Raw genomic sequence first — 23,556 nt, 5'->3', positions numbered from 1 at the left:
AGTTTTCATTTCATTTAGTTTACGTCAGTGAAAAAAGGTAGTCGACAGACATTTTTTGTCTTCATATTAGTCGACGAAATCAACACTGTTGTTGTCCTCACATTGCAGCGTACAGTTTTGCCAAAACCACCAGACAACAAGACTGACTCATTTCTTCCCAATAAATGGGGAAAAAAACGGTTATTGAGGAATGTGTCCCTGCAATAACATAACCCCCGAAAATAAACGTGTCATTATGGAGATATTGTAGGCCTACTGATACTGTAATAAGAATGACCTTGATGAAAAACAGAATTGTAAAAATAAAATAAAAATGAGGACACTGACATTTTCTTTAAAAAATACAAATACATAAATAAATACAAATAGAATTTGACACATTATTCCATTGAAAATGAAATCAAAACAGGTGCTATTTTGTATTTATTCTTCAGCCGTGGACAAGCATCGTGATTGGCATTCTTCTCCAGCGAGGGAAGCCCCTACAGCCTTCCTAAGTAGTTCAAAGCGGAGCGCGGAGTATGTGGTGCATCAAAACATCCAACAAATTGTTTTCTGGTGTGACGAAATATTCTCCCCCCACCCTCACGGACGACCGGCTCCCAACATCTGAGCCTTGTTAGGGCCTTAACACAGAACAACATGAGGGAGTGGGAGGCACCACGGGCAACGGGGAGATCAGTCAATAATTGATCAATAAAATTAGTCCAATTGTAATTGATCCTTAGACGATGTACATATAGGCCGGAGTTAAATCCATCTGTCTGTTTTGTGTGTGTGTGTGTGTGTGTGTGTGTGTGTGTGTGTTTGTGTGTGTGTGTGTGTGTGTGTGTGTGTGTGTGTGTGTGTGTGTTTGTGTGTGTGTGTGTGTGTGTGTGTGTGTGTGTGTGTGTGTTTGCGTGCGTGCGTGCGGACACATGGTTATGTGTATTGTCATTCTACACCCCTGAATTCAAGCCACAGTGCCACTGACCAGATGTTCTCTTGCGCGCACGCACACACTCTTTCGCTCCTCTCCTCTCCCATGTATATTTTCCAGCTCCTCACTCCACTATAGACTGCTTTTCTCCCCACAAACTAATGTCCTCAAGGGGGGCTGTGTTGGTACCCATTTATTTAGCCTGTATCTCTTCAACTCATACTAGTAGGCACGCACGCACATGATTTAATTCACCCGCAAGCACATGCATAGGCTAACAAAACCATTTCCCTATAGTGAGGTCAGTAATAGACCATTTTACCAGTATTTCTGTGTGTGTGTGACACACACACACACACACACACACACACACACACACACTACACACACACACACAATATGATGTTTAGTTTACTTTTTAATGTGGATGGTGAGGAGAAGTAGAGGAGATATGCCTGTAGTCTGACAATGTGAAAAGGAAATTAAACAATGCTGAAAGCAGACAGTGGGTCCAGATTCTTTGAAAGGTCTAATGTAGGCTCCTCACGGAAGGCCCAAAACGTTTCCACCCTCTTAAGTGGTGTGGCGTACTTACGTTATGTTTTATCTATAATGATCTATACTGTACATCAGGCCTTCAGTGATCTGACCCATACCGCATGTCTCCAGTGGTGGGGGAAAAGTAGTCCAATGTTTTTACTTAAGTAGAAGTATATAAATGCTGCAATGTGCAGGTAGAAGGAAGTCCCGTGTTCAAAATGTACTCGAGTAAAAGTACTAAAGTATCGGTGTCAAAATGCACTTAAAGTACTAAAAGTGAAAGTACTCTTATTGCAGAATGTCCCATTCCACAATTTGAAAATAGCCGGTCTACAATGCGACGCATTGTGAGCTTGTAGATCGGCTATTTTCAAATAGCCGGCCAATATTTTCAAAGATTACTTTTGAAAATAGCAGATCTACCAGCTCACAATGCATCACATTCATTCATTAAAACTATGAACTCTGACTGCAGGGGGATATATAATGATCATTATAACAATGTGCAAGAAAATATTTAAAAAGAAGGAAGAACTTTATATTTGTGGACAATCAAAATATGTTTTTTTATTTTAATGTGGTGTCATTAAAATTAATCTGGATATGGCAGACTCACTATCTAGAAAATAAAAACATGGCACTTCATTTAAAATAGGTTACAGACCCCTGTTATATGCGCTTCTTTTGGGATTATTTTTATAGACCTATTTACTTGTTTCTACTGTATGAGACATGGCAACAGCGCTCTTTGCTGCGGATTTCTTTGGTAAAATGTTGAGATTAGAAACGGCCATAATTCTTTCATTTCTCAACCTTTAAAAAAAATAAAAACATCTCCATAATCCCTGGGAAGTTTGCTTTCATACGCTGTATCACACCCGATTCAAGTCTTCTTCAATAAAATGCTACGAGGCACGAGCGAAGACCATATACCATCGGGGCCACAGCATTACGCAGCACGCATTCAACTCATTCCTTCATCGTGACTTGAAATAAAATATTACAAGTAAGACGCGCAAACGCGGGAAGCGAACGCAGCTCGTGTGTGTGTGGTTGTGTGTGTGTGTGTGTGTGTGTGTGTGTGTGTGTGTGTGTGTTTGTGTGTGCTACAGCTGCGCCCTGTGTGTGTGTGTGTGTGTGCTACAGCTGCGCCCTCTGGTGGCGGGCGGGTGGTGTCACAGCGGGACAGACACACAGACATGAGCAGCAGGGTCTCATAGTAAGTGGCTCACTGCGTTCGCAATAAACGTTATTTTACTGGTGTTTTTCAATAGAAACAAATTATTTTGAGGCATAAAGGTGACAGCATGCAGTGCAATAGGAATAATTAACCCAAATGTGATAAAGTCATGTCATGTCTTCTATGGTGCCAGCCTGAAGAAATGTAATACCACGATCCCCAAAGTGCGCATTCCGTATGTGACATCAGCTGACTGGTAAAGAGAATAGTACGGACATGTTGATTGGGTACGTCTCAAACACTCCTTAAACACTCCCATGACTCAAGGCCGTTTTGCGCAATCCACGGGGTGTCGAAAGCGCTTCTTACCATGCCCAAAATTGCTATATGACATTCCACACGCCCCCACCTCTTAAAACTGTAATATTATATGGAATTTCATTGGACTTGCTTAATCGAGGCCTATGACTATAACTAAATGTGCCGCCAAAAACAACACTGGTAGGCGTAAATGAGTGCAGTCTCATTTTCTCTGCCCATGCATGCTTTCTCTGAGCGGTTCTGCACATACTGGTGGGGTTTGGCTCGGGGAGGGAGGGAGGGAGAGAGAGAGAGAGAGACAGAGGGTGGGCGAGAGAGAAAACGGGGTGTGGCTGACCCCCACACCCCACCCCTATACCCCACCCCACTCCCCCTTAAAGTCCCTTCACGCTCACACGCGTGCTGCAGCCGCATGCGCGCACGCACGCGTCTCTTCAAAGCCAAGTGGTTTTCATAGACGTCCAATTACACTAAGAGATGACATCTGGGGCAACTACAGCAGATAAATAAGGTGAGAGGAGAGACAAGACTCAGTCACCTAAGAGAAACTCCAGATAGCCAGAGATCACTGCTGACAGCGAGAGAGAGAGAGACTCGCACACAAGAGAAACCCGCGCGCGCACACACACACACACACACACACACACACACACACACACACACACACACACACACACACACACACACACACACACACACACACACACACACACACACACACACACACACACACACACACACACACACGCACGCATAGAGAGACAGAGGAGAGGGAGGGGGCCAGAGGAGAGGAAGCCACACACAGGAGGATAGAAGAGAGGCAGCGCAGGGCTGTAGCCCTCAGACTCCCAGAGACACAGACGGACACAGGAGAGAGAGAGAGAGAGAGAGAGCTCTACTGACACACACCACCAGAGAGAGAGAGACACACACACACACACACAGGAGAACTCTTAGTCTCAGTTACACACACAAGTAACTTCAAACCAACTCTGGGAAAGAAAGAAAAAAACTCCAGAGAAAAGAAAGAACGATAGATAGAAAAGGGGGAAACAAAGAAGGAAAAGAAATCTGGATTATGTGACAACTTTTTTAATTTTTTCTTATTTTTTTCGTTCTCTGCCCTGCGTGGATTTCTTCTGGATATTTTATGAGAAGCGGCTTTGTTTGTTTAGTATTCCTCTCTTTGTTTACTGAACATCTCTTGGCTGTCCCTCTCATCGTCCACCTCTACACGGACAGGCAGCCCCATGAATGTTTCCGCCCCGCGGAGCCCCGCACAGTCGATTAGGAAAACGTGTGTGAGTGGATCCTCGCGGCACTGCGTGCGCACCGGGGCTTGGATGCGAGAGTGTTAAGAGCTGCAGCACATGTGTATATGTATATGTGTGTGTCCTTAGTTTGAGAAGACGAGCATGTGTGGTGGTCTGCGTGTGCATGTGTGTGTGTGTGTGTGTGTGTGTGTGTAAGCGTGTGCATGTGTGTGAGAGTGAGTGTTAGGGGAGTGAAGAGCGGTTGACTCGGGGAGGAGAAGGGAGGGAGGGCAGAGGTCTTTGAGGCGAGCCCCCGGTCGTTCCCATTTGCGAGGTGATCTGAGTTATGGATGTTGACACATTCCTGTGGCACTGCTGAGGAATAAACAACAGTGGGGAAACTGTAGCGGGGAATCAGCCACAGCAGCGGCGCTGCAGGCTTCGCCACTATCACCTCCAGCTGCATCACTCTCGCCTCGCTCGCTCCCCACGCAGTCGAGACCAGCGCCGTCAACCTCCGAGGCACAGCTCGCCGGGGACGGACCCCCGCCAACCCGATCCATCAGCGCCAACCGCTCTGCCACAGAGACCCTCCCTGTGCCCCCCCCCCCGGCTAACCCGTGGTACAGTATACCCAAAGGTCGCGGTCGTCGGGCAACCTCGGAGAGAACCAGCCATTTCGCGCGCCGTAGCTCGGACGCCTGCTGCTGCGGTCCTCTCCTCGGCGAGGCGGCGGTGGGTCTCCGGAAGGAGGAGGAGGAGGAGGTCGTGGGTCAGGGGGGGCCTCTCCCGCTCTACAGCCCTCTCCCTGCCCCCGCCGGCTCAGCATGCCATCCCAGCCCCCGAGCCTCTCCTCCACAGCGCTCCCAGCTCCACTACCATGTGTAGATGGACAGTGACACAAGGTGCACCGGTCGCCTGCTGGCCCTCCTCCTCCCGCCTCCTCCTCCGCCGCAGCAGCAGCAGACCTCCCTCCTGCCTCCTCTCCCTTGCCTTCCTTCTCCTGCTCGTGCTGGCGCTCGGGCCGTCGCCTTCCTCCTCCTCGTCAGCCGCCCCCGCCGCCGCCGCTGCTGCTTCTCCGTCGCCGTCATCGGCGGCGTCGTCATCGTCGTCGCAGTTGCGTTCAGACTCCGAGAAAGAATACCACAACAACAATGCACCTGCGGGAGGAGACAATCCTCGCTTTCGCGTCCTGCGTTCCCCCTCATCGATATCATCGTCGTCGTCCTCATCACCACCTCCGCCACTGGCAGCGGTCTCTTCTGCGAGGTTGCCGCGGGCGACCAATGTGTCGTCGCCGTTGTCCCCGGCAACGGTGGTGGGACGCCACGTGCGGAGCAGCTACAACCACCTGCAGGGAGACGTGCGCCGGAGGAAGCTCTTCTCCTACCAGAAGTTCTTCCTGCGCATCGACAAGAAGGGGAAGGTCAACGGCACCAAGAGCGAAGACGACCCCTACAGTAAGTCCAAGCTCGTCTCTTTGAAGGCTTTATGGTATATCATGTGTCCCCTCATAGAATAACACCTCTCAGACCTGTAAACCCCTGTCTGTCCTCAGTAAAACGGACCTGTAAACCCCTCTGTCTGTCCTCAGTAAAACAGACCTGTAAACCCCTCTGTCTGTCCTCAGTAAAACAGACCTGTAAACCCCTCTGTCTGTCCTCAGTAAAACATACCTGTAAGTGTAAACCCCTCTGTCTGTCCTCAGTAAAACAGACCTGTAAACCCCTCTGTCTGTCCTCAGTAAAACATACCTGTAAGTGTAAACCCCTCTGTCTGTCCTCAGTAAAACAGACCTGTAAACCCCTCTGTCTGTCCTCAGTAAAACGGACCTGTAAACCCCTCTGTCTGTCCTCAGTAAAACAGACCTGTAAACCCCTCTGTCTGTCCTCAGTAAAACATACCTGTAAACCCCTCTGTCTGTCCTCAGTAAAACGGACCTGTAAACCCCTCTGTCTGTCCTCAGTAAAACAGACCTGTAAACCCCTCTGTCTGTCCTCAGTAAAACAGACCTGTAAACCCCTCTGTCTGTCCTCAGTAAAAGGGACCTGTAAACCCCTCTGTCTGTCCTCAGTAAAAGGGACCTGTAAACCCCTGTCTGTCCTCAGTAAAATGGACCTGTAAACCCCTCTGTCTGTCCTCAGTAAAACAGACCTGTAAACCCCTCTGTCTGTCCTCAGTAAAACAGACCTGTAAACCCCTCTGTCTGTCCTCAGTAAAACATACCTGTAAGTGTAAACCCCTCTGTCTGTCCTCAGTAAAACAGACCTGTAAACCCCTCTGTCTGTCCTCAGTAAAACATACCTGTAAGTGTAAACCCCTCTGTCTGTCCTCAGTAAAACATACCTGTAAACCCCTCTGTCTGTCCTCAGTAAAACATACCTGTAAACCCCTCTGTCTGTCCTCAGTAAAACATACCTGTAAACCCCTCTGTCTGTCCTCAGTAAAACAGACCTGTAAACCCCTCTGTCTGTCCTCAGTAAAACGGACCTGTAAACCCCTCTGTCTGTCCTCAGTAAAACAGACCTGTAAACCCCTCTGTCTGTCCTCAGTAAAACATACCTGTAAACCCCTCTGTCTGTCCTCAGTAAAACGGACCTGTAAACCCCTCTGTCTGTCCTCAGTAAAACAGACCTGTAAACCCCTCTGTCTGTCCTCAGTAAAACAGACCTGTAAACCCCTCTGTCTGTCCTCAGTAAAACATACCTGTAAGTGTAAACCCCTCTGTCTGTCCTCAGTAAAAGGGACCTGTAAAAACCCCTCTGTCTGTCCTCAGTAAAAGGGACCTGTAAACCCCTCTGTTTGTCCTCAGTAAAACGGACCTGTAAACCCCTCTGTCTGTCCTCAGTAAAACAGACCTGTAAACCCCTCTGTCTGTCCTCAGTAAAACAGACCTGTAAACCCCTATGTCTGTCCTCAGTAAAACATACCTGTAAGTGTAAACCCCTCTGTCTGTCCTCAGTAAAAGGGACCTGTAAACCCCTCTGTCTGTCCTCAGTAGAACAGACCTGTAAGTGTAAACCCCTCTGTCTGTCCTCAGTAGAACAGACCTGTAAACCCCTCTGTCTGTTCTCAGTAAAACGGACCTGTAAACCCCTCTGTCTGTCCTCAGTAGAACAGACCTGTAAGTGTACACCCCTCTGTCTGTCCTCAGTAAAACGGACCTGTAAACCCCTCTGTCTGTCCTCAGTAGAACAGACCTGTAAACCCCTCTGTCTGTCCTCAGTAAAAGGGACCTGTAAACCCCTCTGTCTGTCCTCAGTAAAACGGACCTGTAAACCCCTCTGTCTGTCCTCAGTAAAACGGACCTGTAAACCCCTCTGTCTGTCCTCAGTAGAACAGACCTGTAAGTGTACACCCCTCTGTCTGTCCTCAGTAGAACAGACCTGTAAGTGTAAACCCCTCTGTCTGTCCTCAGTAAAACGGACCTGTAAACCCCTCTGTCTGTCCTCAGTAGAACAGACCTGTAAACCCCTATGTCTGTCCTCAGTAAAACGGACCTGTAAACCCCTCTGTCTGTCCTCAGTAAAACGGACCTGTAAACCCCTCTGTCTGTCCTCAGTAGAACAGACCTGTAAGTGTAAACCCCTCTGTCTGTCCTCAGTAGAACAGACCTGTAAGTGTAAACCCCTCTGTTTGTCCTCAGTATAATTGACAAATCTACAAACTTGCGTTGTAGATCTGCTAATTTTGTGACTCATTATAGGCAAAAGAAAAGAAGTAAAAAAAACCAACATACACATATATTATATATATATTTTAAACATCTAACAAAAAAGCAAAAAAATGGCAAATCTACAATCTCACAATGTGAGTGTGTTGTGTGTAGAGGTTGCCTGTGACGTTTTGAAAATGGGGCCTATAAGTGGTTTAATTGATTGTGATTGTCATTCAACCGCCCTTTGCCCGGCTGGGTGTGCCCACATCCAAGGGGGTGGGTGGGTGGCAGGGCAGTATGGTGGTTAGATTGACCAGCCTGTAATCGGGAGACCCGCAATTAGGCTCCTGCACCGCTGCATGCCATTTTGTGCTGTCAAAGTGTAAGTTGGTCTCAATAAGAGCATCAGGAAAGTACCAATATTTGGTATTTGGTGCAAAATACTTCGCAAAATACTTTATTATATATTTTTAATTCACTGAAGAAATGATAAAACGTCCAAAACAACCCTGAAATGATGTTTCATGATGTTTCATCTTGGCCATCTTCTTTTTCTTCTTTTTTCATAGCACTGTAGAAAAATACTATAGTGTGCTGACAAATTAATGGTCTGCAATGTGTCTCCCATTTTGTTTCCCCACTTCATTTGGTGCGTTTTCGGAGGAGTGCAATTGTTTCCCTCGCGCCATGAACATTAGGACCACATTTTTTAATGTGTCAGGCTGGTGAAGAGACATTAGAGCTGTGTGCGTTTTGTGTTCCTTCTCACCATGTGTAGAGTCCTGCATACACATGCATGTGTATAGAGTCCTGCATACACATGCATGTGTAGAGTCCTGCGTACACATGCATGTGTATAGAGTCCTGCATACACATGCATGTGTCGAGTCCTGCATACACATGCATGTGTCGAGTCCTGCATACACATGCATGTGTATAGAGTCCTGCATACACATGCATGTGTAGAGTCCTGCGTACACATGCATGTGTATAGAGTCCTGCATACACATGCATGTGTCGAGTCCTGCATACACATGCATGTGTCGAGTCCTGCATACACATGCATGTGTATAGAGTCCTGCATACACATGCATGTGTATAGAGTCCTGCATACACATGCATGTGTATAGAGTCCTGCATACACATACATGTGTAGAGTCCTGCATACACATGCATGTGTATAGAGTCCTGCATACACATGCATGTGTAGAGTCCTGCATACACATGCATGTCATTTGTAGGACGTCTGGGACTAGAGTGTGATTAAGGAGGAGAGTGAGCAAGGTGATGGAGAGGAGAGGAGAGGAGAGGAGATGTATTAACAGAGATTGCACAGAGAACGTTCTTTCGGAGAAAACGTCAAGAATAAACGCATCATCAAACCTGACAGATATACTCGGCACGCACAGCTATTTTATGTTAGGATTTACTTGTGGTGAAATGTGTAAAGTCCTGTTCAATTAAAGCTGCAATTCGTAACTTTTGTTTTAAGAGACTAAAACATTGTTCTGATTACCAATATGGATGGGAGAGTATATTAATACAATATAATATGTATGGGAGAGTATATTAATAAAATATAATATGTATGGGAGAGTATATAAATTAATAATAATACAATATAGCTGACTGGTTACAGTTGGTCTCCCTGCCCTCCTATTGAGACGTTTGGATCGTGTGCTCGGGTAGGACCACTACTGGTTGACAAGAGGTATTGCACAAAATTCAAAGGGGAACATTTACTCCCAAAGAAAATCAACTCTCCTATGTACATGTAGCTCAACAAGTTGAAAATGTGCAGCTCAAATGGGGGACCCCAGATGGTTATCCAGGACATGGAAGGTATAGGCTATAGCAGTGGTTCCCAAAGTGGGGTCAGGGGACCCCCAGGGGTCCTTGAGGGATCCATTCCATTTGTACACTGTCATAGATTGATTTTTACAATATAGATAGAATTTTGTGTGTGTGTGTGTGTGTGTGTGTGTGTGTGTGTGTGTGTGTGTGTGTGTGTGTGTGTGTGTGTGTGTGTGTGTGTGTGTGTGTGTGTGTGTGTGTGTGTGTGTGTGTGTGTGTGTGTGTGTGTGTGTGTGTGTGTGTGAGAGCAGTACCATGAGATTTTTTTTTTGCTGGATGTGATAGTCACTGGTTCAGCCAGGAACGTAAAACTGTAGCTACAGTATTTCTATTGCAGGTTTCGTGACGCGACAAAACGCACCGTGCTTTAAAACCATGTGGTTCTCAGACATTCCCGCGTCAAGGATCCCCCCCCCACCCAAATTGATGTGTATTTGGCCACGGACCCCCATCTGAAAAGATGCCATGATGACCATAAGAGAATAACAAAATGCTGCATGCCATTCTTTAAAAACACTTTCCCTCCCGACACATAGGCGAGGACCGTGAGGCCTGCAGTGCCACTCAAATGCAAGAAATACCACCGTAGAAGAAGACATCCTGGACTTTATTAAATCGGGTTAGGAGACCGTATGGTGGACTCCATCCATGTTGCTCTCTGGAAGGAAAGAAACATGCGCAATGGACCTATAACTAAGACCCGGCCTCTCCCACTTAGACACTCCCACTTGGACACTTTCCAGCCCGGGCTCATTCATTCCAATGTAAATATCATGGATTTGACACATTAAATACTGGTTCATTTTTGGAACCAGACCTTCAAAATCTCTTCCAAATCCGTCAACAAGGCCTGCCATATGCACTGGAAAAATATATGTGCGTGGCATTTCTTTCATCACTCAGACAGTAATGATGGTCGGTACATGACGTGACATGTACAAGCATCCCTCCTTTCAGTGGCATCACGCCATCTGCTGGGCCATTTGTGTCATATCTATGATTTGTGCAACTTCCTGGTCTCTATTGCGTTTCTTTCCTTCCAGGGAGCAACATGGAGTCCACCGTACGTCTTCGCTTCCTAACCTGATTTAATAAACCTTGAGGGCAACCAGGAAGTGTAGCCCCCCCCCCCCCCCAGCCCACTACAGGGTGGAGGGAAGAGGGAATGATAAGCTTCCAAACACTGGATTGTGGCTCATTTAATGCAGAAAAATTAGTAGTAAGTGCGCGTGTGCAGATCCATTTATGTGAGTAAAAGCTAAAAAATTATAATAATAATAATTACCGGATTAAATTACATTAAAAAAGACAGATTTTTACATTCTGGCACAGGCAGGGGGCTGGAGAATAGAACGGATTTCCACGTTCCTGGCATTAATACAGTTAATTATTCAAACGGTGTGTGTGCTTGTAGATCGTCACTTTTAGAATAGCCGAAGTATGCGACAGCGTTAAAGTGGTTGAAGTGATTTTGATGCTGCGTTATATTATATTAACTCGTCTTTCTTTCACCCCCCCCACGAACCCAAGAACACAAGGACCACCGCTTTAAGCAAACACATAAGCGCAGCAAAGCACCAACACATTCTTGTCTCTTTCGTTTTACCACCATCATGCATCTCAGTCTTCAACGCCTGGCAGCTGCCCAAAACAATCCACATTTCTCTTCTGGGGTCCAGTAAGCTGATGGGGGGTTAATGCACAGTAATGGAGGGGGGGGGGGGGGGGGGGGGGTAGAACACAGTCTATTGAAACGCAACAGTAAAACCGTCAATGTTAATTTGATCCTGAAAGTGTACAAAATGTAACCAAATGTTACAAATTGATTAATTAACGCAGAGGAGTTTACAGCATTGGGTAATCGCATTTGGCTGGCAATATATGTACGAGTATATTTATGATTACATTTATTTGATGTTAACTTCATGGATTAATTTCCCCTGTTGCTGCCCGCTGGCTTTGGAACGGTTTAACTCGTGACCCGTTTTGAGAGTCAAACAAAGTGAAAACATTTTCGGCTCCCTCAAAATGCATCACTTGTTCTTACTGTATATGTATCAAAAGAAAACATCATCGGCTACAACAGCCATATACTAAATATACTTTTATATCTGCCTATACAATCAGGTACTTATTATTTTATTTCTACACACAAAGACGGCAAACATTCATTATCAACAATGTTTCGTATGCAAAGTGTCTGGACGGATCAGGGTTTGATGTGTGGCCCATGTGTAACTGTGATCATACGTTTTTTTCATCACACAGCTGGGGCTACTTTTTCATCCCTAGACGCAGTTTCCCACCATTATTTGATGCTTCGCATTCACACAGTGATACCAAATTAAATAATTGATGACCATTTCCATCGTTCTCTTTTCCCCTGCCAGGCGGTCTGGGGATTCAGTGCTGAGGGCTTCCAGATTACAAGCTCTTTCCTCTAAACCTATACACAGTGTAATGCACAGTGTTCATTTAACCAAATGGACCACTCACGGTCACGGGGTCCATTTGGTTCCATCTGTACTCTCTGAGTAATGTGGGATATATAGCAGCCAAATGCATATTCATTTGGGTGGGCCCTCACAATGCGTCGCGATGCGACACATTTCGAGCTTGTTGATCGGCAATTTTTAAATGGCTGAAATGTATAGGACTGGAGCGGACAATGAAAATAATTATCAAAAGTGTGAAGTGTTAGTCTTATATCATCGTAACATCATCTCATTCTGCCCAATCGGAATTTGCATTCTCACCTTCATCTTCAATGTTCGTGTTACGCAGTGTTTGACACACAAACACTCAACATTGTCCATTCATTGTCTGGCATTTAATGTTTGTGTTACGACAAAATGTGTGTTTACACACGAACACACACACACACACACACACACACACACACACACACACACACACACAATGCATGAGAAAATGGGCGTCGTTGACATTGAAAAAGGTTGAGAATCTCTGCTAGAGCCATAGAAGTCTTCTCTTATGGGGGGTCCGTGGGCTAATTTGTGTCAATTTGGGGGGTCCTTGACATGAAAAAGTTTGGGAACCACTGATTTACACCACTGCTCCCCCCTAAATGTGTTGCATGCTTCTCTGTCTCTCTCTCTCTCTCTCTCTCTCTCTCTCTCTCTCTCTCTCTGCGTAACAATCTTTCCGACCAGCGGTGCTCAACCTTCTCTGGACCAGGGCCCACTTGGACAGCTCCAAAGTGTCCACGGCCCACCCATAATGTCTGACCGCGTATTGCTCACGATAAGTGGTCACGTGGCGTCAGACGGGTGCAGGCTGTGTGCATTTTCAGAGCATGTTTATTCCCTCGTTCTTTTAAAGAGAAAAATCCGTGTGAAGTGAGGGGCGCTCTTGTTGTCGTATACATCATCCAATTAAAAAAAAATATATATATATATACTTCCTCATGAATTAATTTGTCAACTTATGTTATCTTTTAACCGTGATACAATGTTTATTTTTATTTTTAAAGGCATTCGTAGAATCGGCATCGCGTCTTCAGGGGTTCAAATGGAAATGTTTTTGGGCAGTCATTTGGGGGCCCATGATGTGACCATGTGGGCAGGTTGAGAATCCCCTGTTTGGCACGGTGCATGGGAAGCAGCAACGCGTGCCGTAAAGTACAGAGCTGGCATATAACGTTCATAAAGTGGACTTTATCACTTATTCAGCCGCCGACAGTACGTACATAATTATACGAATGTACACGTGTCATAGTGTGTATCGGCCTGTCCATCTCTGGTGTCGTACAAGCTGCCTCCTGCTGAAAGAGAACATGGGCACACACACACACGCGCGCGTACGCACGCACGCACGCACACACGAGTGAGCAAGGAGAGGCCACATGGCCTCCATATGGCAAAGCCCATTTTTATTAGGGCTGTGTGTGTGTGTGTGTGTGTGTGTGTGTGTGTGTGTGTGTGTGTGTGTGTGTGTGTGTGTGTGTGTGTGTGTGTGTGTGTGTGTGTGTGTGTGTGTGTGTGTGTGTGTGTGTGTGTGTGTGTGTGTGTGTGTGTGTGTCATTCAGACACCAAGGCTCTGCCAGACATGGCTGAAGGAATTTCAATTAGCGTCTCTCCCCCCCCCCCCCCCTTGCCTGCAGCCCTCTCTATCACATACACACACACACGCACAAATAAACATACAGAGTACACAACTTTTCTTTGAGGCTGCATTAGCATGTAAGATATATCCCCAATATAAAAGGTCATGCATGGCTTTAAAGAGACTGTACTCTGACATTCATCTGAAAACCCTCTGAAAAACGAGTGTGTGTGTGTGTGTGTGTGTGTGTGTGTGTGTGTGTGTGTGTGTGTGTGTGTGTGTGTGTGTGTGTGTGTGTGTGTGTGTGTGTGTGTGTGTGTGTGTCGTGCGTTCGTGCATGATGACGATGCCATGGGCTTTGCACTAGGCCATATTTCCTTTTTTGGCTACTCCTCCACATTGTTGAACGTGAAAGTGGTGACGTGACGACGCTCTGTTTGTTCCATAAACATTTATTTACCCAAATGAAAGGTATTAACAGGAGCTTGTGACGAAGGTTTTTCAATTTCCTGAAAAGTAGTAGTAGTTATTTCTACCTTCCAGAAAGTACAGATGTTCCAACATATTTCAGACTCAATGGCCAGAATTATGAGGGTTGATGAAGGGGGAGAGATTTGTCTGTCCGTACCCTATACAGTATTTGTTATTGTACTATGAAAACAGCAGATCTAAAAGCTTGTAAATGTGCTATTTTCAAAATGCTTGGAGAAATGTATATAATGACGTCCTCAAAATGTAGGGATATATTGCTGATTGATTGATTGAAGTATTTATTAACAGTTTGCAGAAAGGGTACATTTCACAAGAAAGCACCACTCGATACAAAGACTGTTACTGTGGACGGCACACTGATAAAGCATTACACTTGTTTACCACAGGGGTCCACCATTTTCAATTCATCCGAACATTTAGAGACGTACAAATATACACTTCTATATTAAAAGCAGGAAATCATGTAAGGAGGTAAATAGGGAAATTAAACGTACTGTAAGGGGGAAAGGGGGTGGTTATATATTGGATATATGTGACCAGATTTGACTGAGAGCCTGCCATGGCGCAAATTCCAGCTTTTCACCAGAGGAGGAAAACTTTTTTTCCCAGAAAATGAGTTAATAGCACAGCCAGACTCTTCACATACTAGAGCATGTCTGAAATAGGTGTCGGAGCTGGAATTGACATGTAAATATGAAAGAAATGCTTAAACATGTAGCTTGGTGTAATGTTAGAGACCACATAAGTGAACCTTTCAAGCCCATTTTCTCAACTCGCCGTTTTCTGTAAGACATTACTCTATAAGCCATATCCACAACTGGTGGGTCAAACTGAACAACCAATATGTCAATTTGAACCTATGATTCCCTGCTTTCACATGACATGAAAAAAACGGAAATTAAAAAAATACAATGGCAGTCCCTCAGTCAAATTTGGTCACATATTGTGATATACTGTCACTGAGTGCAATTTGTGCATGTACGTATACACGTGTGCACGCGTGTGTGTGTGTGTGCGTGCAAGGCAATCATAGAAATGAGTTTGCTTATGTTCGCACTAATCTGTCACCTCACATTAGTCAGGCTGGGCAGTATAAAATGAGCAGAGGTTAAACAACATTCTTTCCAAAAACAACACTGAGATTCCAGTCCTTCAACTCAAAGGACATGTATATTAATAACGTGTCATGTGTATATATATATATATATTTTTTTTTTAATCTTTAGACGATAATCATGACACTTAATTGTCTGGAGGATCCTGTGCACACATGCACCGCACGTGCGCGTGCGCGCGCGCGCGCGCGCGCGCGCGCACACACACACACACACACACACACACACACACACACACACACACACACACACACGCACAGAAAGTGGAGACGGAAGATCGCGAGTGAGAGATAAACCCAAATATAGGGAGAGAGAGAGAGGCTGCATTTGTGAAGGCATTTGTCCGTTTCCAGTACGTTCTCTCTTGTTTGTTTGTGTTCATGTGCAACATGTGTCCGTTGCCTTTCTCCCGTCTACCCCCCCCCCCCCACCTCCCCCCTCCTCTCTCTCTCCCTGGCGTATCGTGTTGTCCTCTTCAATAAGCTCACATACAGTGGGGGTGAAACCTAACCCTGGGTCCCTACGTGTCGCTCCCTTTCACCATCCATCTGCTGCGAGTTGCGCTAAAAAAAAAGTCTCTGGACTTGGAAATAATGGCCCCCGAATTCCAACGACGGCTGAACTCTTGTCGGATGTGTCAGATGTGTCAAATTGCAACTATATAACAACAAAATAACCCCCCCCCCCCTTCAGGCCACACCACCGCAACCAAAATAATCACCATTAGATGCCGTTCTTGACTGCTCTGTGCACGGCAGAATCCTGCATAAATGTTTACAGGATACTGTCACACACTGTTCATGTGCTATGAAAGTCACAGTTCATCAGTCCTAACAGTTCTGGGCACGGCCTCCTAACAGGTGGACATTTGGACCACAATAGCACATTTACAGTGCAAGCTCGCAACGTGTCGCAATTCAAGGTGCATTGCAGTGTGAGCTTGTAGATCGTTCGTGCGCGCAAGGCGGTTGGTATACTGATCGGTCAGAGATTAGCTCTGGACACACACACACACACACGTCATGGCACTAGCGACACTCGGGCATCGGAACTGGGAAACTAAGTACATGTAGGCCTACTCAAGCATTGTACTGAGCATTGCATTGTACTGCAATGTAGAACTACTCCGTCACAAGTAAAAGTCTGGTACATTTATTTGAGTAAGAGTACTACTCACTAGTACTCATTATGTATCATTTCCCATTTCACAAGTTTCACAAAATGTATACAAATGTTTTGAGTAAAAGTATAAAAAGTACATTTGGATCTGAGATGTAGTGGATGTTGGAGATACTGACTTTACAAAAACAACTTCTAAATTGTACTTAAGTATACAGTACTTAAGTACACTTCCTTACAGTTACTTAAGCTTTTAGATGCAGTTGCTTGTTCAGGGGAGACGTTTCCAAATCAGCGTCGTCATTATGACAGATTTGATTGAGGAGATAGAAGAGAGGCGCCCACACCCCCCGAGCCTTTTCTAATCATGTTGTCAAAGATCAGGGCAGTACATCACATGGGGGTCAGGGCCTGCTGCGCGCGCGCATGCGTGCGTGCGTGCACAAGTATGCGTGTGTACCCCACAAATAAGATTAAGCCAATGGCCATCTCCAGTATTTATCCTCTAACTTCACGAGGCTCCATTCAAGGCTGAGCACTCACGGAATTAAAACCCAAATTCTGCACGGCATTATGTGATTAGCATCGATAATGCTGCAGCGAAACCGAAAGGCTATACAGAACCGTCCTTGTTTTCTCCCCTGCGTACGACATGGACCGCCACATCTCGTTTGCAAACAAACGGATGAGGCAGAGACACAAACAGACATGTGTTTGCAGTTTGCCTGTGCCCATGTGTTTCATGTGGCTCAATTAGGACGGGGTTGTGCCAGCTTTACAAAACAACAAAAAAATGGTTGTGATTCTTTCTGAGTGTGGCCCCAAAAATCTGCCACACTCATTTGTTCATGTTGATAAACATTGTGTGAATAGTTCACTGCAAAAAACCTTCCCTTTTTCTTGTGGGAAGGGCTTGTGAAATGTATCGTTTTAATTACATGGAGTAAAGAGTAAGGAGTGTGCAGTAACAACTGCAACATTATCGATCCCAGTCAGGAAACTTTGTTTGCGACGGTCAATTTGAGGTTTTGGAAAACGGGGTGAGGTGGCAGGGTGTTCGGTGCGGGAACAGTATCACCGTAGAAATGGACGGTATACGCGTAGTAGGTGCTTTCTCTTCCTGAAAGCCATGCCATTCGCCCTCCATCGGTCAGTCTGTCAAGCCTGATTTGTACTTAATCGCACAGCGTTACATATTAGGCGTGACTTAGGCATCTCACTTTCCTTTTCTCTTGTCCTCCTCTCGCTCCTTTTCTCTTCCTCTCCCACCTTCTCTCGCTCTCTCTCCCCCTTGTGCCCTCTCGATCTCCGCTCTCTGTCTCTCTCACACTCTCTCTCTCCCTCTCTCACCCTGTCCTCTCTGCTTGACGAGCCTATTAAGAGTTCTCATGGGAAAAGGTAAGAGTGTGTGCCATAAAAAGAGAGTTATGAGGAGGCACTGGATGCGGCAGAGGTTAGTGTCAGCGTTGCTTTTCATTCTATGTAACCCTGACATCTTCATGGACTTTCTTCTCCTCCGCGGCCATAAATAAAGCCCGTGTGCATATGCCACTGCCGCTCAAGGCTGTTTAAACTCTTACCGAAGATAATAACCATAATATTTGCGACAGACAAGTTTGAAAATCAACATGAGTATTTAAGCGTATTTTGAGAGTTACGGCTCGCACCAGGTATAGTGGAATTACTGGTGTGTAACTGCTAGACGCCCAAGGGTGTTGTAATTTCATTGACTGGAAAGTGTAACTGTCTGGAAACAATGCCGCTGAGAAGGTCAACACAATCAAAGTGATCAGGTTCCCCTCAATCTGGGAACCGATTTGAAAAGAGAAAAAACTCGGAAACAGAAACTCTGTTGGGCTCCTGCCGTTTCTTAGTCCATTTCCTTCTGGGTGCTTCTGTGTTTATTCATACTAACAACAACACGACATGTTTGGGGCAGTGGCGCTGAGAGATTAGGGTTCACCCTGATGTTGAAGTTCTCACACAACATATTATGCGCCGTTAGGTTAATATAATGTACACCTTTCACGACGTTCAAACTACACGGAAATATTTTCAAACGGTTAAATGACGGCAGACACTGCATTTATATAATATTATGTAAAACCTTATATAATATCTATAATATCACTATCAGGCTTGGGCCGCCACGGCTGAGCGGTCCAGGCACGTAGGCCGGCAGTCCGGCCTGACGGCGTGCCGCGCGTTCGAGTCCCGAGCTTTCAGCCTTTGCCACGTGTATCCCCCCCCCCCGTCTCTCCCTCTTTCCTGTCACATTACTGTACCCTAATCAAATAAAGGCAAAAAGCCATAAAAAAATATCTTAAAGAAAAAAAAGAAACCCTGTATCATCATATGGATTTAAGAGTCATAATGTCACTTATGTTTTACTAGTATACAACTAATGGGGCTAAACCCAACAACATGTTTGGGGGGCGAACGTGTTTTCAAAATGGCAAAATCAAGGACTGCATTAGGCCTGTGTGTATAAAATATTGCGGAGAAACAAAAGTAAACGCAGCACATTGGACCAATTTTATAATCCCACACAGATTGTCACATAAATTTCACTAATGAATCCCTGTTAACTGAAAGATTCAGTCCAGGATCACACTTGATTTGAGTTTGAGAAATGAACACCTCGTTACAATGGTTTGGCTCTGAACCATTCATTCCTCAAGACTGTCGGGGGATGTGCAACACTCCTATCGTGTGCTGTCGGGTGGGAACCTGTTACTGTTCACGGTTCAAATTCAAAAATAGTATTGCAATGCAATTTTGAGCTTGTAGATCTGCTATTCTTTCTGTGTGACACAGTATTATGATCATTAATCATATCATAATATGAGCATTGATTTAAGTGTGGCGATAAGAGGTTTGCCTTATGATTGTATTATGGATACCATTTGTATAGCCGCACATTTGTAGCTTGGTAATGGTGAGATCAGTACTCAAGTTAATCTTGACATCTGGAATGTATAGTGCATTGAGTTTCTGAAAGGATATGCCGAGAGGTTGTTCATTGCCTTTTGATCTAACAAATGAAGACCTGAGGCCGATTCTACAAATGTCTAAACGGTTTTCTGAAAAAACGTATGTTGCTGTATCAGTGCTTCTCCAAAATTGTACTAGTCCATCCTACCCGTTCGGTACTCTGGCTTTTATGCCATCCCGCATACGCACACACGCGCACATCCAGTCCTATTTGAAAGCCATGTGTACAGTATGTGGGGCTTGCGTATCCGCGCACCCTGGTGTGTCATTGCTATCAATATAGGTTCTTTCCAAACACGCTGTACAGTATACGCACGCAGTCAATTCCACGCATACACACGCTTTGAAAAGTACACAGTAAAAGCACACGCCGATGCAGGCACACGTGCGTCTCGCCAACACGTTGCGGTCCATGTGTTTTGTCCCACACACGCACGTACACGACCCGTCACATCGTCACATCGCGACCACGCACGCACGCACACTCACACACACAAACTTGTGAGACTCGTCTGCATATTGTTATACACACGCACGCACAACCCATGGCCGTGTCGTCGCTACACCAGCCTTTACAAAGTGTGCGTATATATGCGTCGAATTTACTGCACATGTACGTATGGCGCATTTGGAAAGAACCAATTGATATCAATTATACCGGCTACACCAGGCATGCGGATAAGGCAAGACCCTTGTGTGCGTCACGTGCACATTCTCTGGTGTAGCCCGGCCGTTATTCAAAATCGAAATGTTGGAATAAATCGCTAGGAAAGAAATGGACACAAAGCCCTAGACAAGTCATCCCTTCCCCACAGCCCTCCTCTCCTAGCCTACCTCTCTCCAGCCCAGTCTCAACCCCTCCATATCAGAGTAAAAACATGCTGCTATTTAAGCGCTCAGCTTTATTCCTCTGGGTGGGGAAGCGCAGGCCGTGGGCAGCGATGCGCAGTAACGGCAAAAACTGTTAATAAAGCTAATAAACGGCGTACAATTTGGGAAAGTGAAAAAGGGGCTTTGCAGTTTGATGCATAAGCTATATAAGTGATCAATGGCCGTTCAGATCCATTGTTCCAGGCACCGAGGAGTGACAGAAAGCTCTTGATGACAGACATCTCTAAAGTTACACCATTTGGCAGCCGACCCCCCCCCCCCCCATCTCAAAATATTTTGTTCCCGGGACCCCCCAGAAGCAAAGATTTGAATTGCCAATGTTCCCTTTAAAAAGTATAAATATTTGCACATATTTTCAAGATTCTTCAAAAAGCTTGTATATCTGCTATTTTTGAATAGCCAAAGTATAAAATAATGGTTGAAATCTGTTCAACTCTGTTCAAATCTAAAACGACACAGCATTGCTTTCCCGGGTTTTAATGGATTCAACTTGACATCTGAAATCCATATAGCACATGGATATGCCGAGACTAGGATGTTCATTGTCTTTTGATTTATGTTGGGATTCAAGTTTACAATTGAACGTGGCCTCCTGTAACACTTTCAGCTAGTTATTTTCAGATTGTCAATCTGACCTTGTAATCGGCTGTAATGAAACTCTTGCCAACCTCTCTTCTTCTCCTCCCCAAACACCACCCCTCTCTTCTCCTCCCCAAACACCACCCCTCTCTTCTCCTCCCCGAACACCACCCCTCTTCAGTACTAATTCAGAGATCTCTCTCTTCTCCTACCCGAACACCACCCCTTTCTTCTCCTCCCCAAACACCAACCCTCTCTTCTCCTCCCCAAACACCACCCCTCTCTTCTCTTCCCCGAACACCACCCCTCTCTTCTCCTCCCCAAACACCACCCCTCTCTTCTTCTCCCCAAACACCACCCCTCTCTTCTCTTCCCCGAACACCACCCCTCTCTTCTCCTCCCCAAACACCAACCCTCTCTTCTCCTCCCCAAACACCACCCCTCTCTTCTCCTCCCCAAACACCACCCCTCTCTTCTCTTCCCCAAACACCACCCCTCTCTTCTTCTCCCCAAACACCACCCCTCTCTTCTCTTCCCCGAACACCACCCCTCTCTTCTCCTCCCCAAACACCAACCCTCTCTTCTCCTCCCCAAACACCAACCCTCTCTTCTCCTCCCCAAACACCAACCCTCTCTTCTCCTCCCCAAACACCAACCCTCTCTTCTCCTCCCCAAACACCACCCCTCTCTTCTCTTCCCCGAACACCACCCCTCTCTTCTCCTCCCCAAACACCACCCCTCTCTTCTCTTCCCCGAACACCACCCCTCTCTTCTCCTCCCCAAACACCACCCCTCTCTTCTCCTCCCCAAACACCACCCCTCTCTTCTCCTCCCCGAACACCACCCCTCTCTTCTCCTCCCCAAACACCAACCCTCTCTTCTCCTCCCCAAACACCACCCCTCTCTTCTCTTCCCCGAACACCACCCCTCTCTTCTCCTCCCCAAACACCACCCCTCTCTTCTCTTCCCCGAACACCACCCCTCTCTTCTCCTCCCCGAACACCACCCCTCTCTTCTCCTCCCCAAACACCACCCCTCTCTTCTCCTCCCCAAACACCACCCCTCTCTTCTCCTCCCCGAACACCACCCCTCTCTTCTTCTCCCCAAACACCACCCCTCTCTTCTCCTCCCTGAACGCCACCCCTCTTTAGTACTAATTCAGAGATCTCTCTCTTCTCCTCCCCAAACACCACCCCTCTTCAGCACTATTCAGAGATCCCTCACATTTGCGTGCATGCGTGCACACACAGAAGTGCAGTGGTCCAGATGTATGACTAACCTTTGACCCCATTACTCAGAGTACAGGGTCATCTACGGAGCGTGTGTGTGTGTGTGTGTGTTGTGTGCGTGCGTGCATGTATATGTGTGTGTGCAAGAGCGTGGCAGACAGAGAGATGAGCGGGGCGTGAGTGGGTGAACTTATCTGGACAATCATATTATCCGCACACAAATAAACCACAAATAAAAGACAACATTTCCATTTCCTCACAGGCCCACACAGATACTTCATCCATACGGTCATGGTTAGACAGTTTTCATCTTTTTTCAAAGATGAAGCACTTTGACCAGACTCCCTGGGGAGTCGAGCGGAGGACTGTGTCATCTCTCTTTTCAATCATCATTTACATATTTCTTGTCGTCATTGCCTGATACCCTCCCATCTCTTCAGCTCTCTTTTCTATTAACGTGTGGGCTACAACATGCGTGAAATAAGGCCCAGATTTCGTCTCGAGGCCACAGGCGGAGATGCTGCTACGATGGTATCACTTGCCAATCTACAAGCTCATAACGTGTCGCCTCACAAACGCGTCGTGGGCTTGTAAGTCTGCTATTCTTTGGCCGACCCTAAACAAAAGTATCCCGAGTAGAAAAATCTATTCTCTGTAAGAGAAATCTCTTCTGTCACGTTGCGTCGTTTCAACTCTCGTGGGAGAGAGTGGCTTCAGACATCAAGAGACCCATTACTATCCGCAGGAATCTTAAGTTGGGGCTTATTTGTTGTGACAAAGTGTGTTTCTCATTGTTTATATTATATGTGACAGAGTGTCGCCGAGCATACAGTACACCGGACACACTGACAACAACATGACATAAACAGACGGACAGGAAGAACAGAAGAGAAAGGGGGGGAAAAGAAAGACGAGGAGACGAGAGGGAGACCAGCAACTATACAGAGTATAGAGTATAGAGACTCTGTAGTTGCAGATGATCCTTATATCAGTGGCTCCCAAACCTTTTCATGTCAAGGACCCCCCAAATTGACACCTAATTATAGCCCACGGATCCCCATTTGAAAAGACATTCCACAGTATATTGGTCCAGTATATTGGTCCAGTATTTCTCTAGTATTGCTCCGGTATTTCCCTAGTATTGCTCTAGTATTGCTCCAGTATATTGCTCCAGTATTGCTCCAGTATTTCTCCAGTATTGCTCCAGTATTGCTCCAGTATTTCTCCAGTATTGCTCCAGTATTTCTCCAGTATTGCTCCAGTATTAGTTTATATGGCTCCAGTATTTCTCTAGTATTGCTCCATCATGTATTGTTACACAATGTTGCAGTATTGCTCCATGTATTG

The 23,556-nt window shown here is 45.9% G+C and overlaps 2 protein-coding genes across 2 annotated transcripts in view; one reads left to right on the top strand and one right to left on the bottom strand.

The window, feature by feature from the left end:
• nnt (nicotinamide nucleotide transhydrogenase) overlaps positions 1 to 23,556 on the bottom strand; it is a 335,122-nt gene that overhangs the window by 100,723 nt on the left and 210,843 nt on the right. The window lies entirely within an intron of this gene.
• The window catches only part of LOC310879095 (fibroblast growth factor 10-like), a 37,086-nt gene continuing 17,226 nt past the window's right edge, over positions 3,697 to 23,556 (top strand). The window contains exon 1 of the mRNA XM_083793524.1: positions 3,697 to 5,673. Coding sequence (XP_083649650.1) covers positions 5,094 to 5,673 — 580 coding nt within the window. The 5' untranslated portion in view covers positions 3,697 to 5,093. The remainder of the gene's footprint in view (positions 5,674 to 23,556) is intronic.

The sequence above is a fragment of the Protomyctophum parallelum genome, assembly GCF_964188405.1.
Source record: "Protomyctophum parallelum genome assembly, chromosome: 21".
NCBI lineage: Eukaryota > Metazoa > Chordata > Actinopteri > Myctophiformes > Myctophidae > Protomyctophum > Protomyctophum parallelum.
This window is presented reverse-complemented; position numbering and strand designations above follow the sequence as displayed.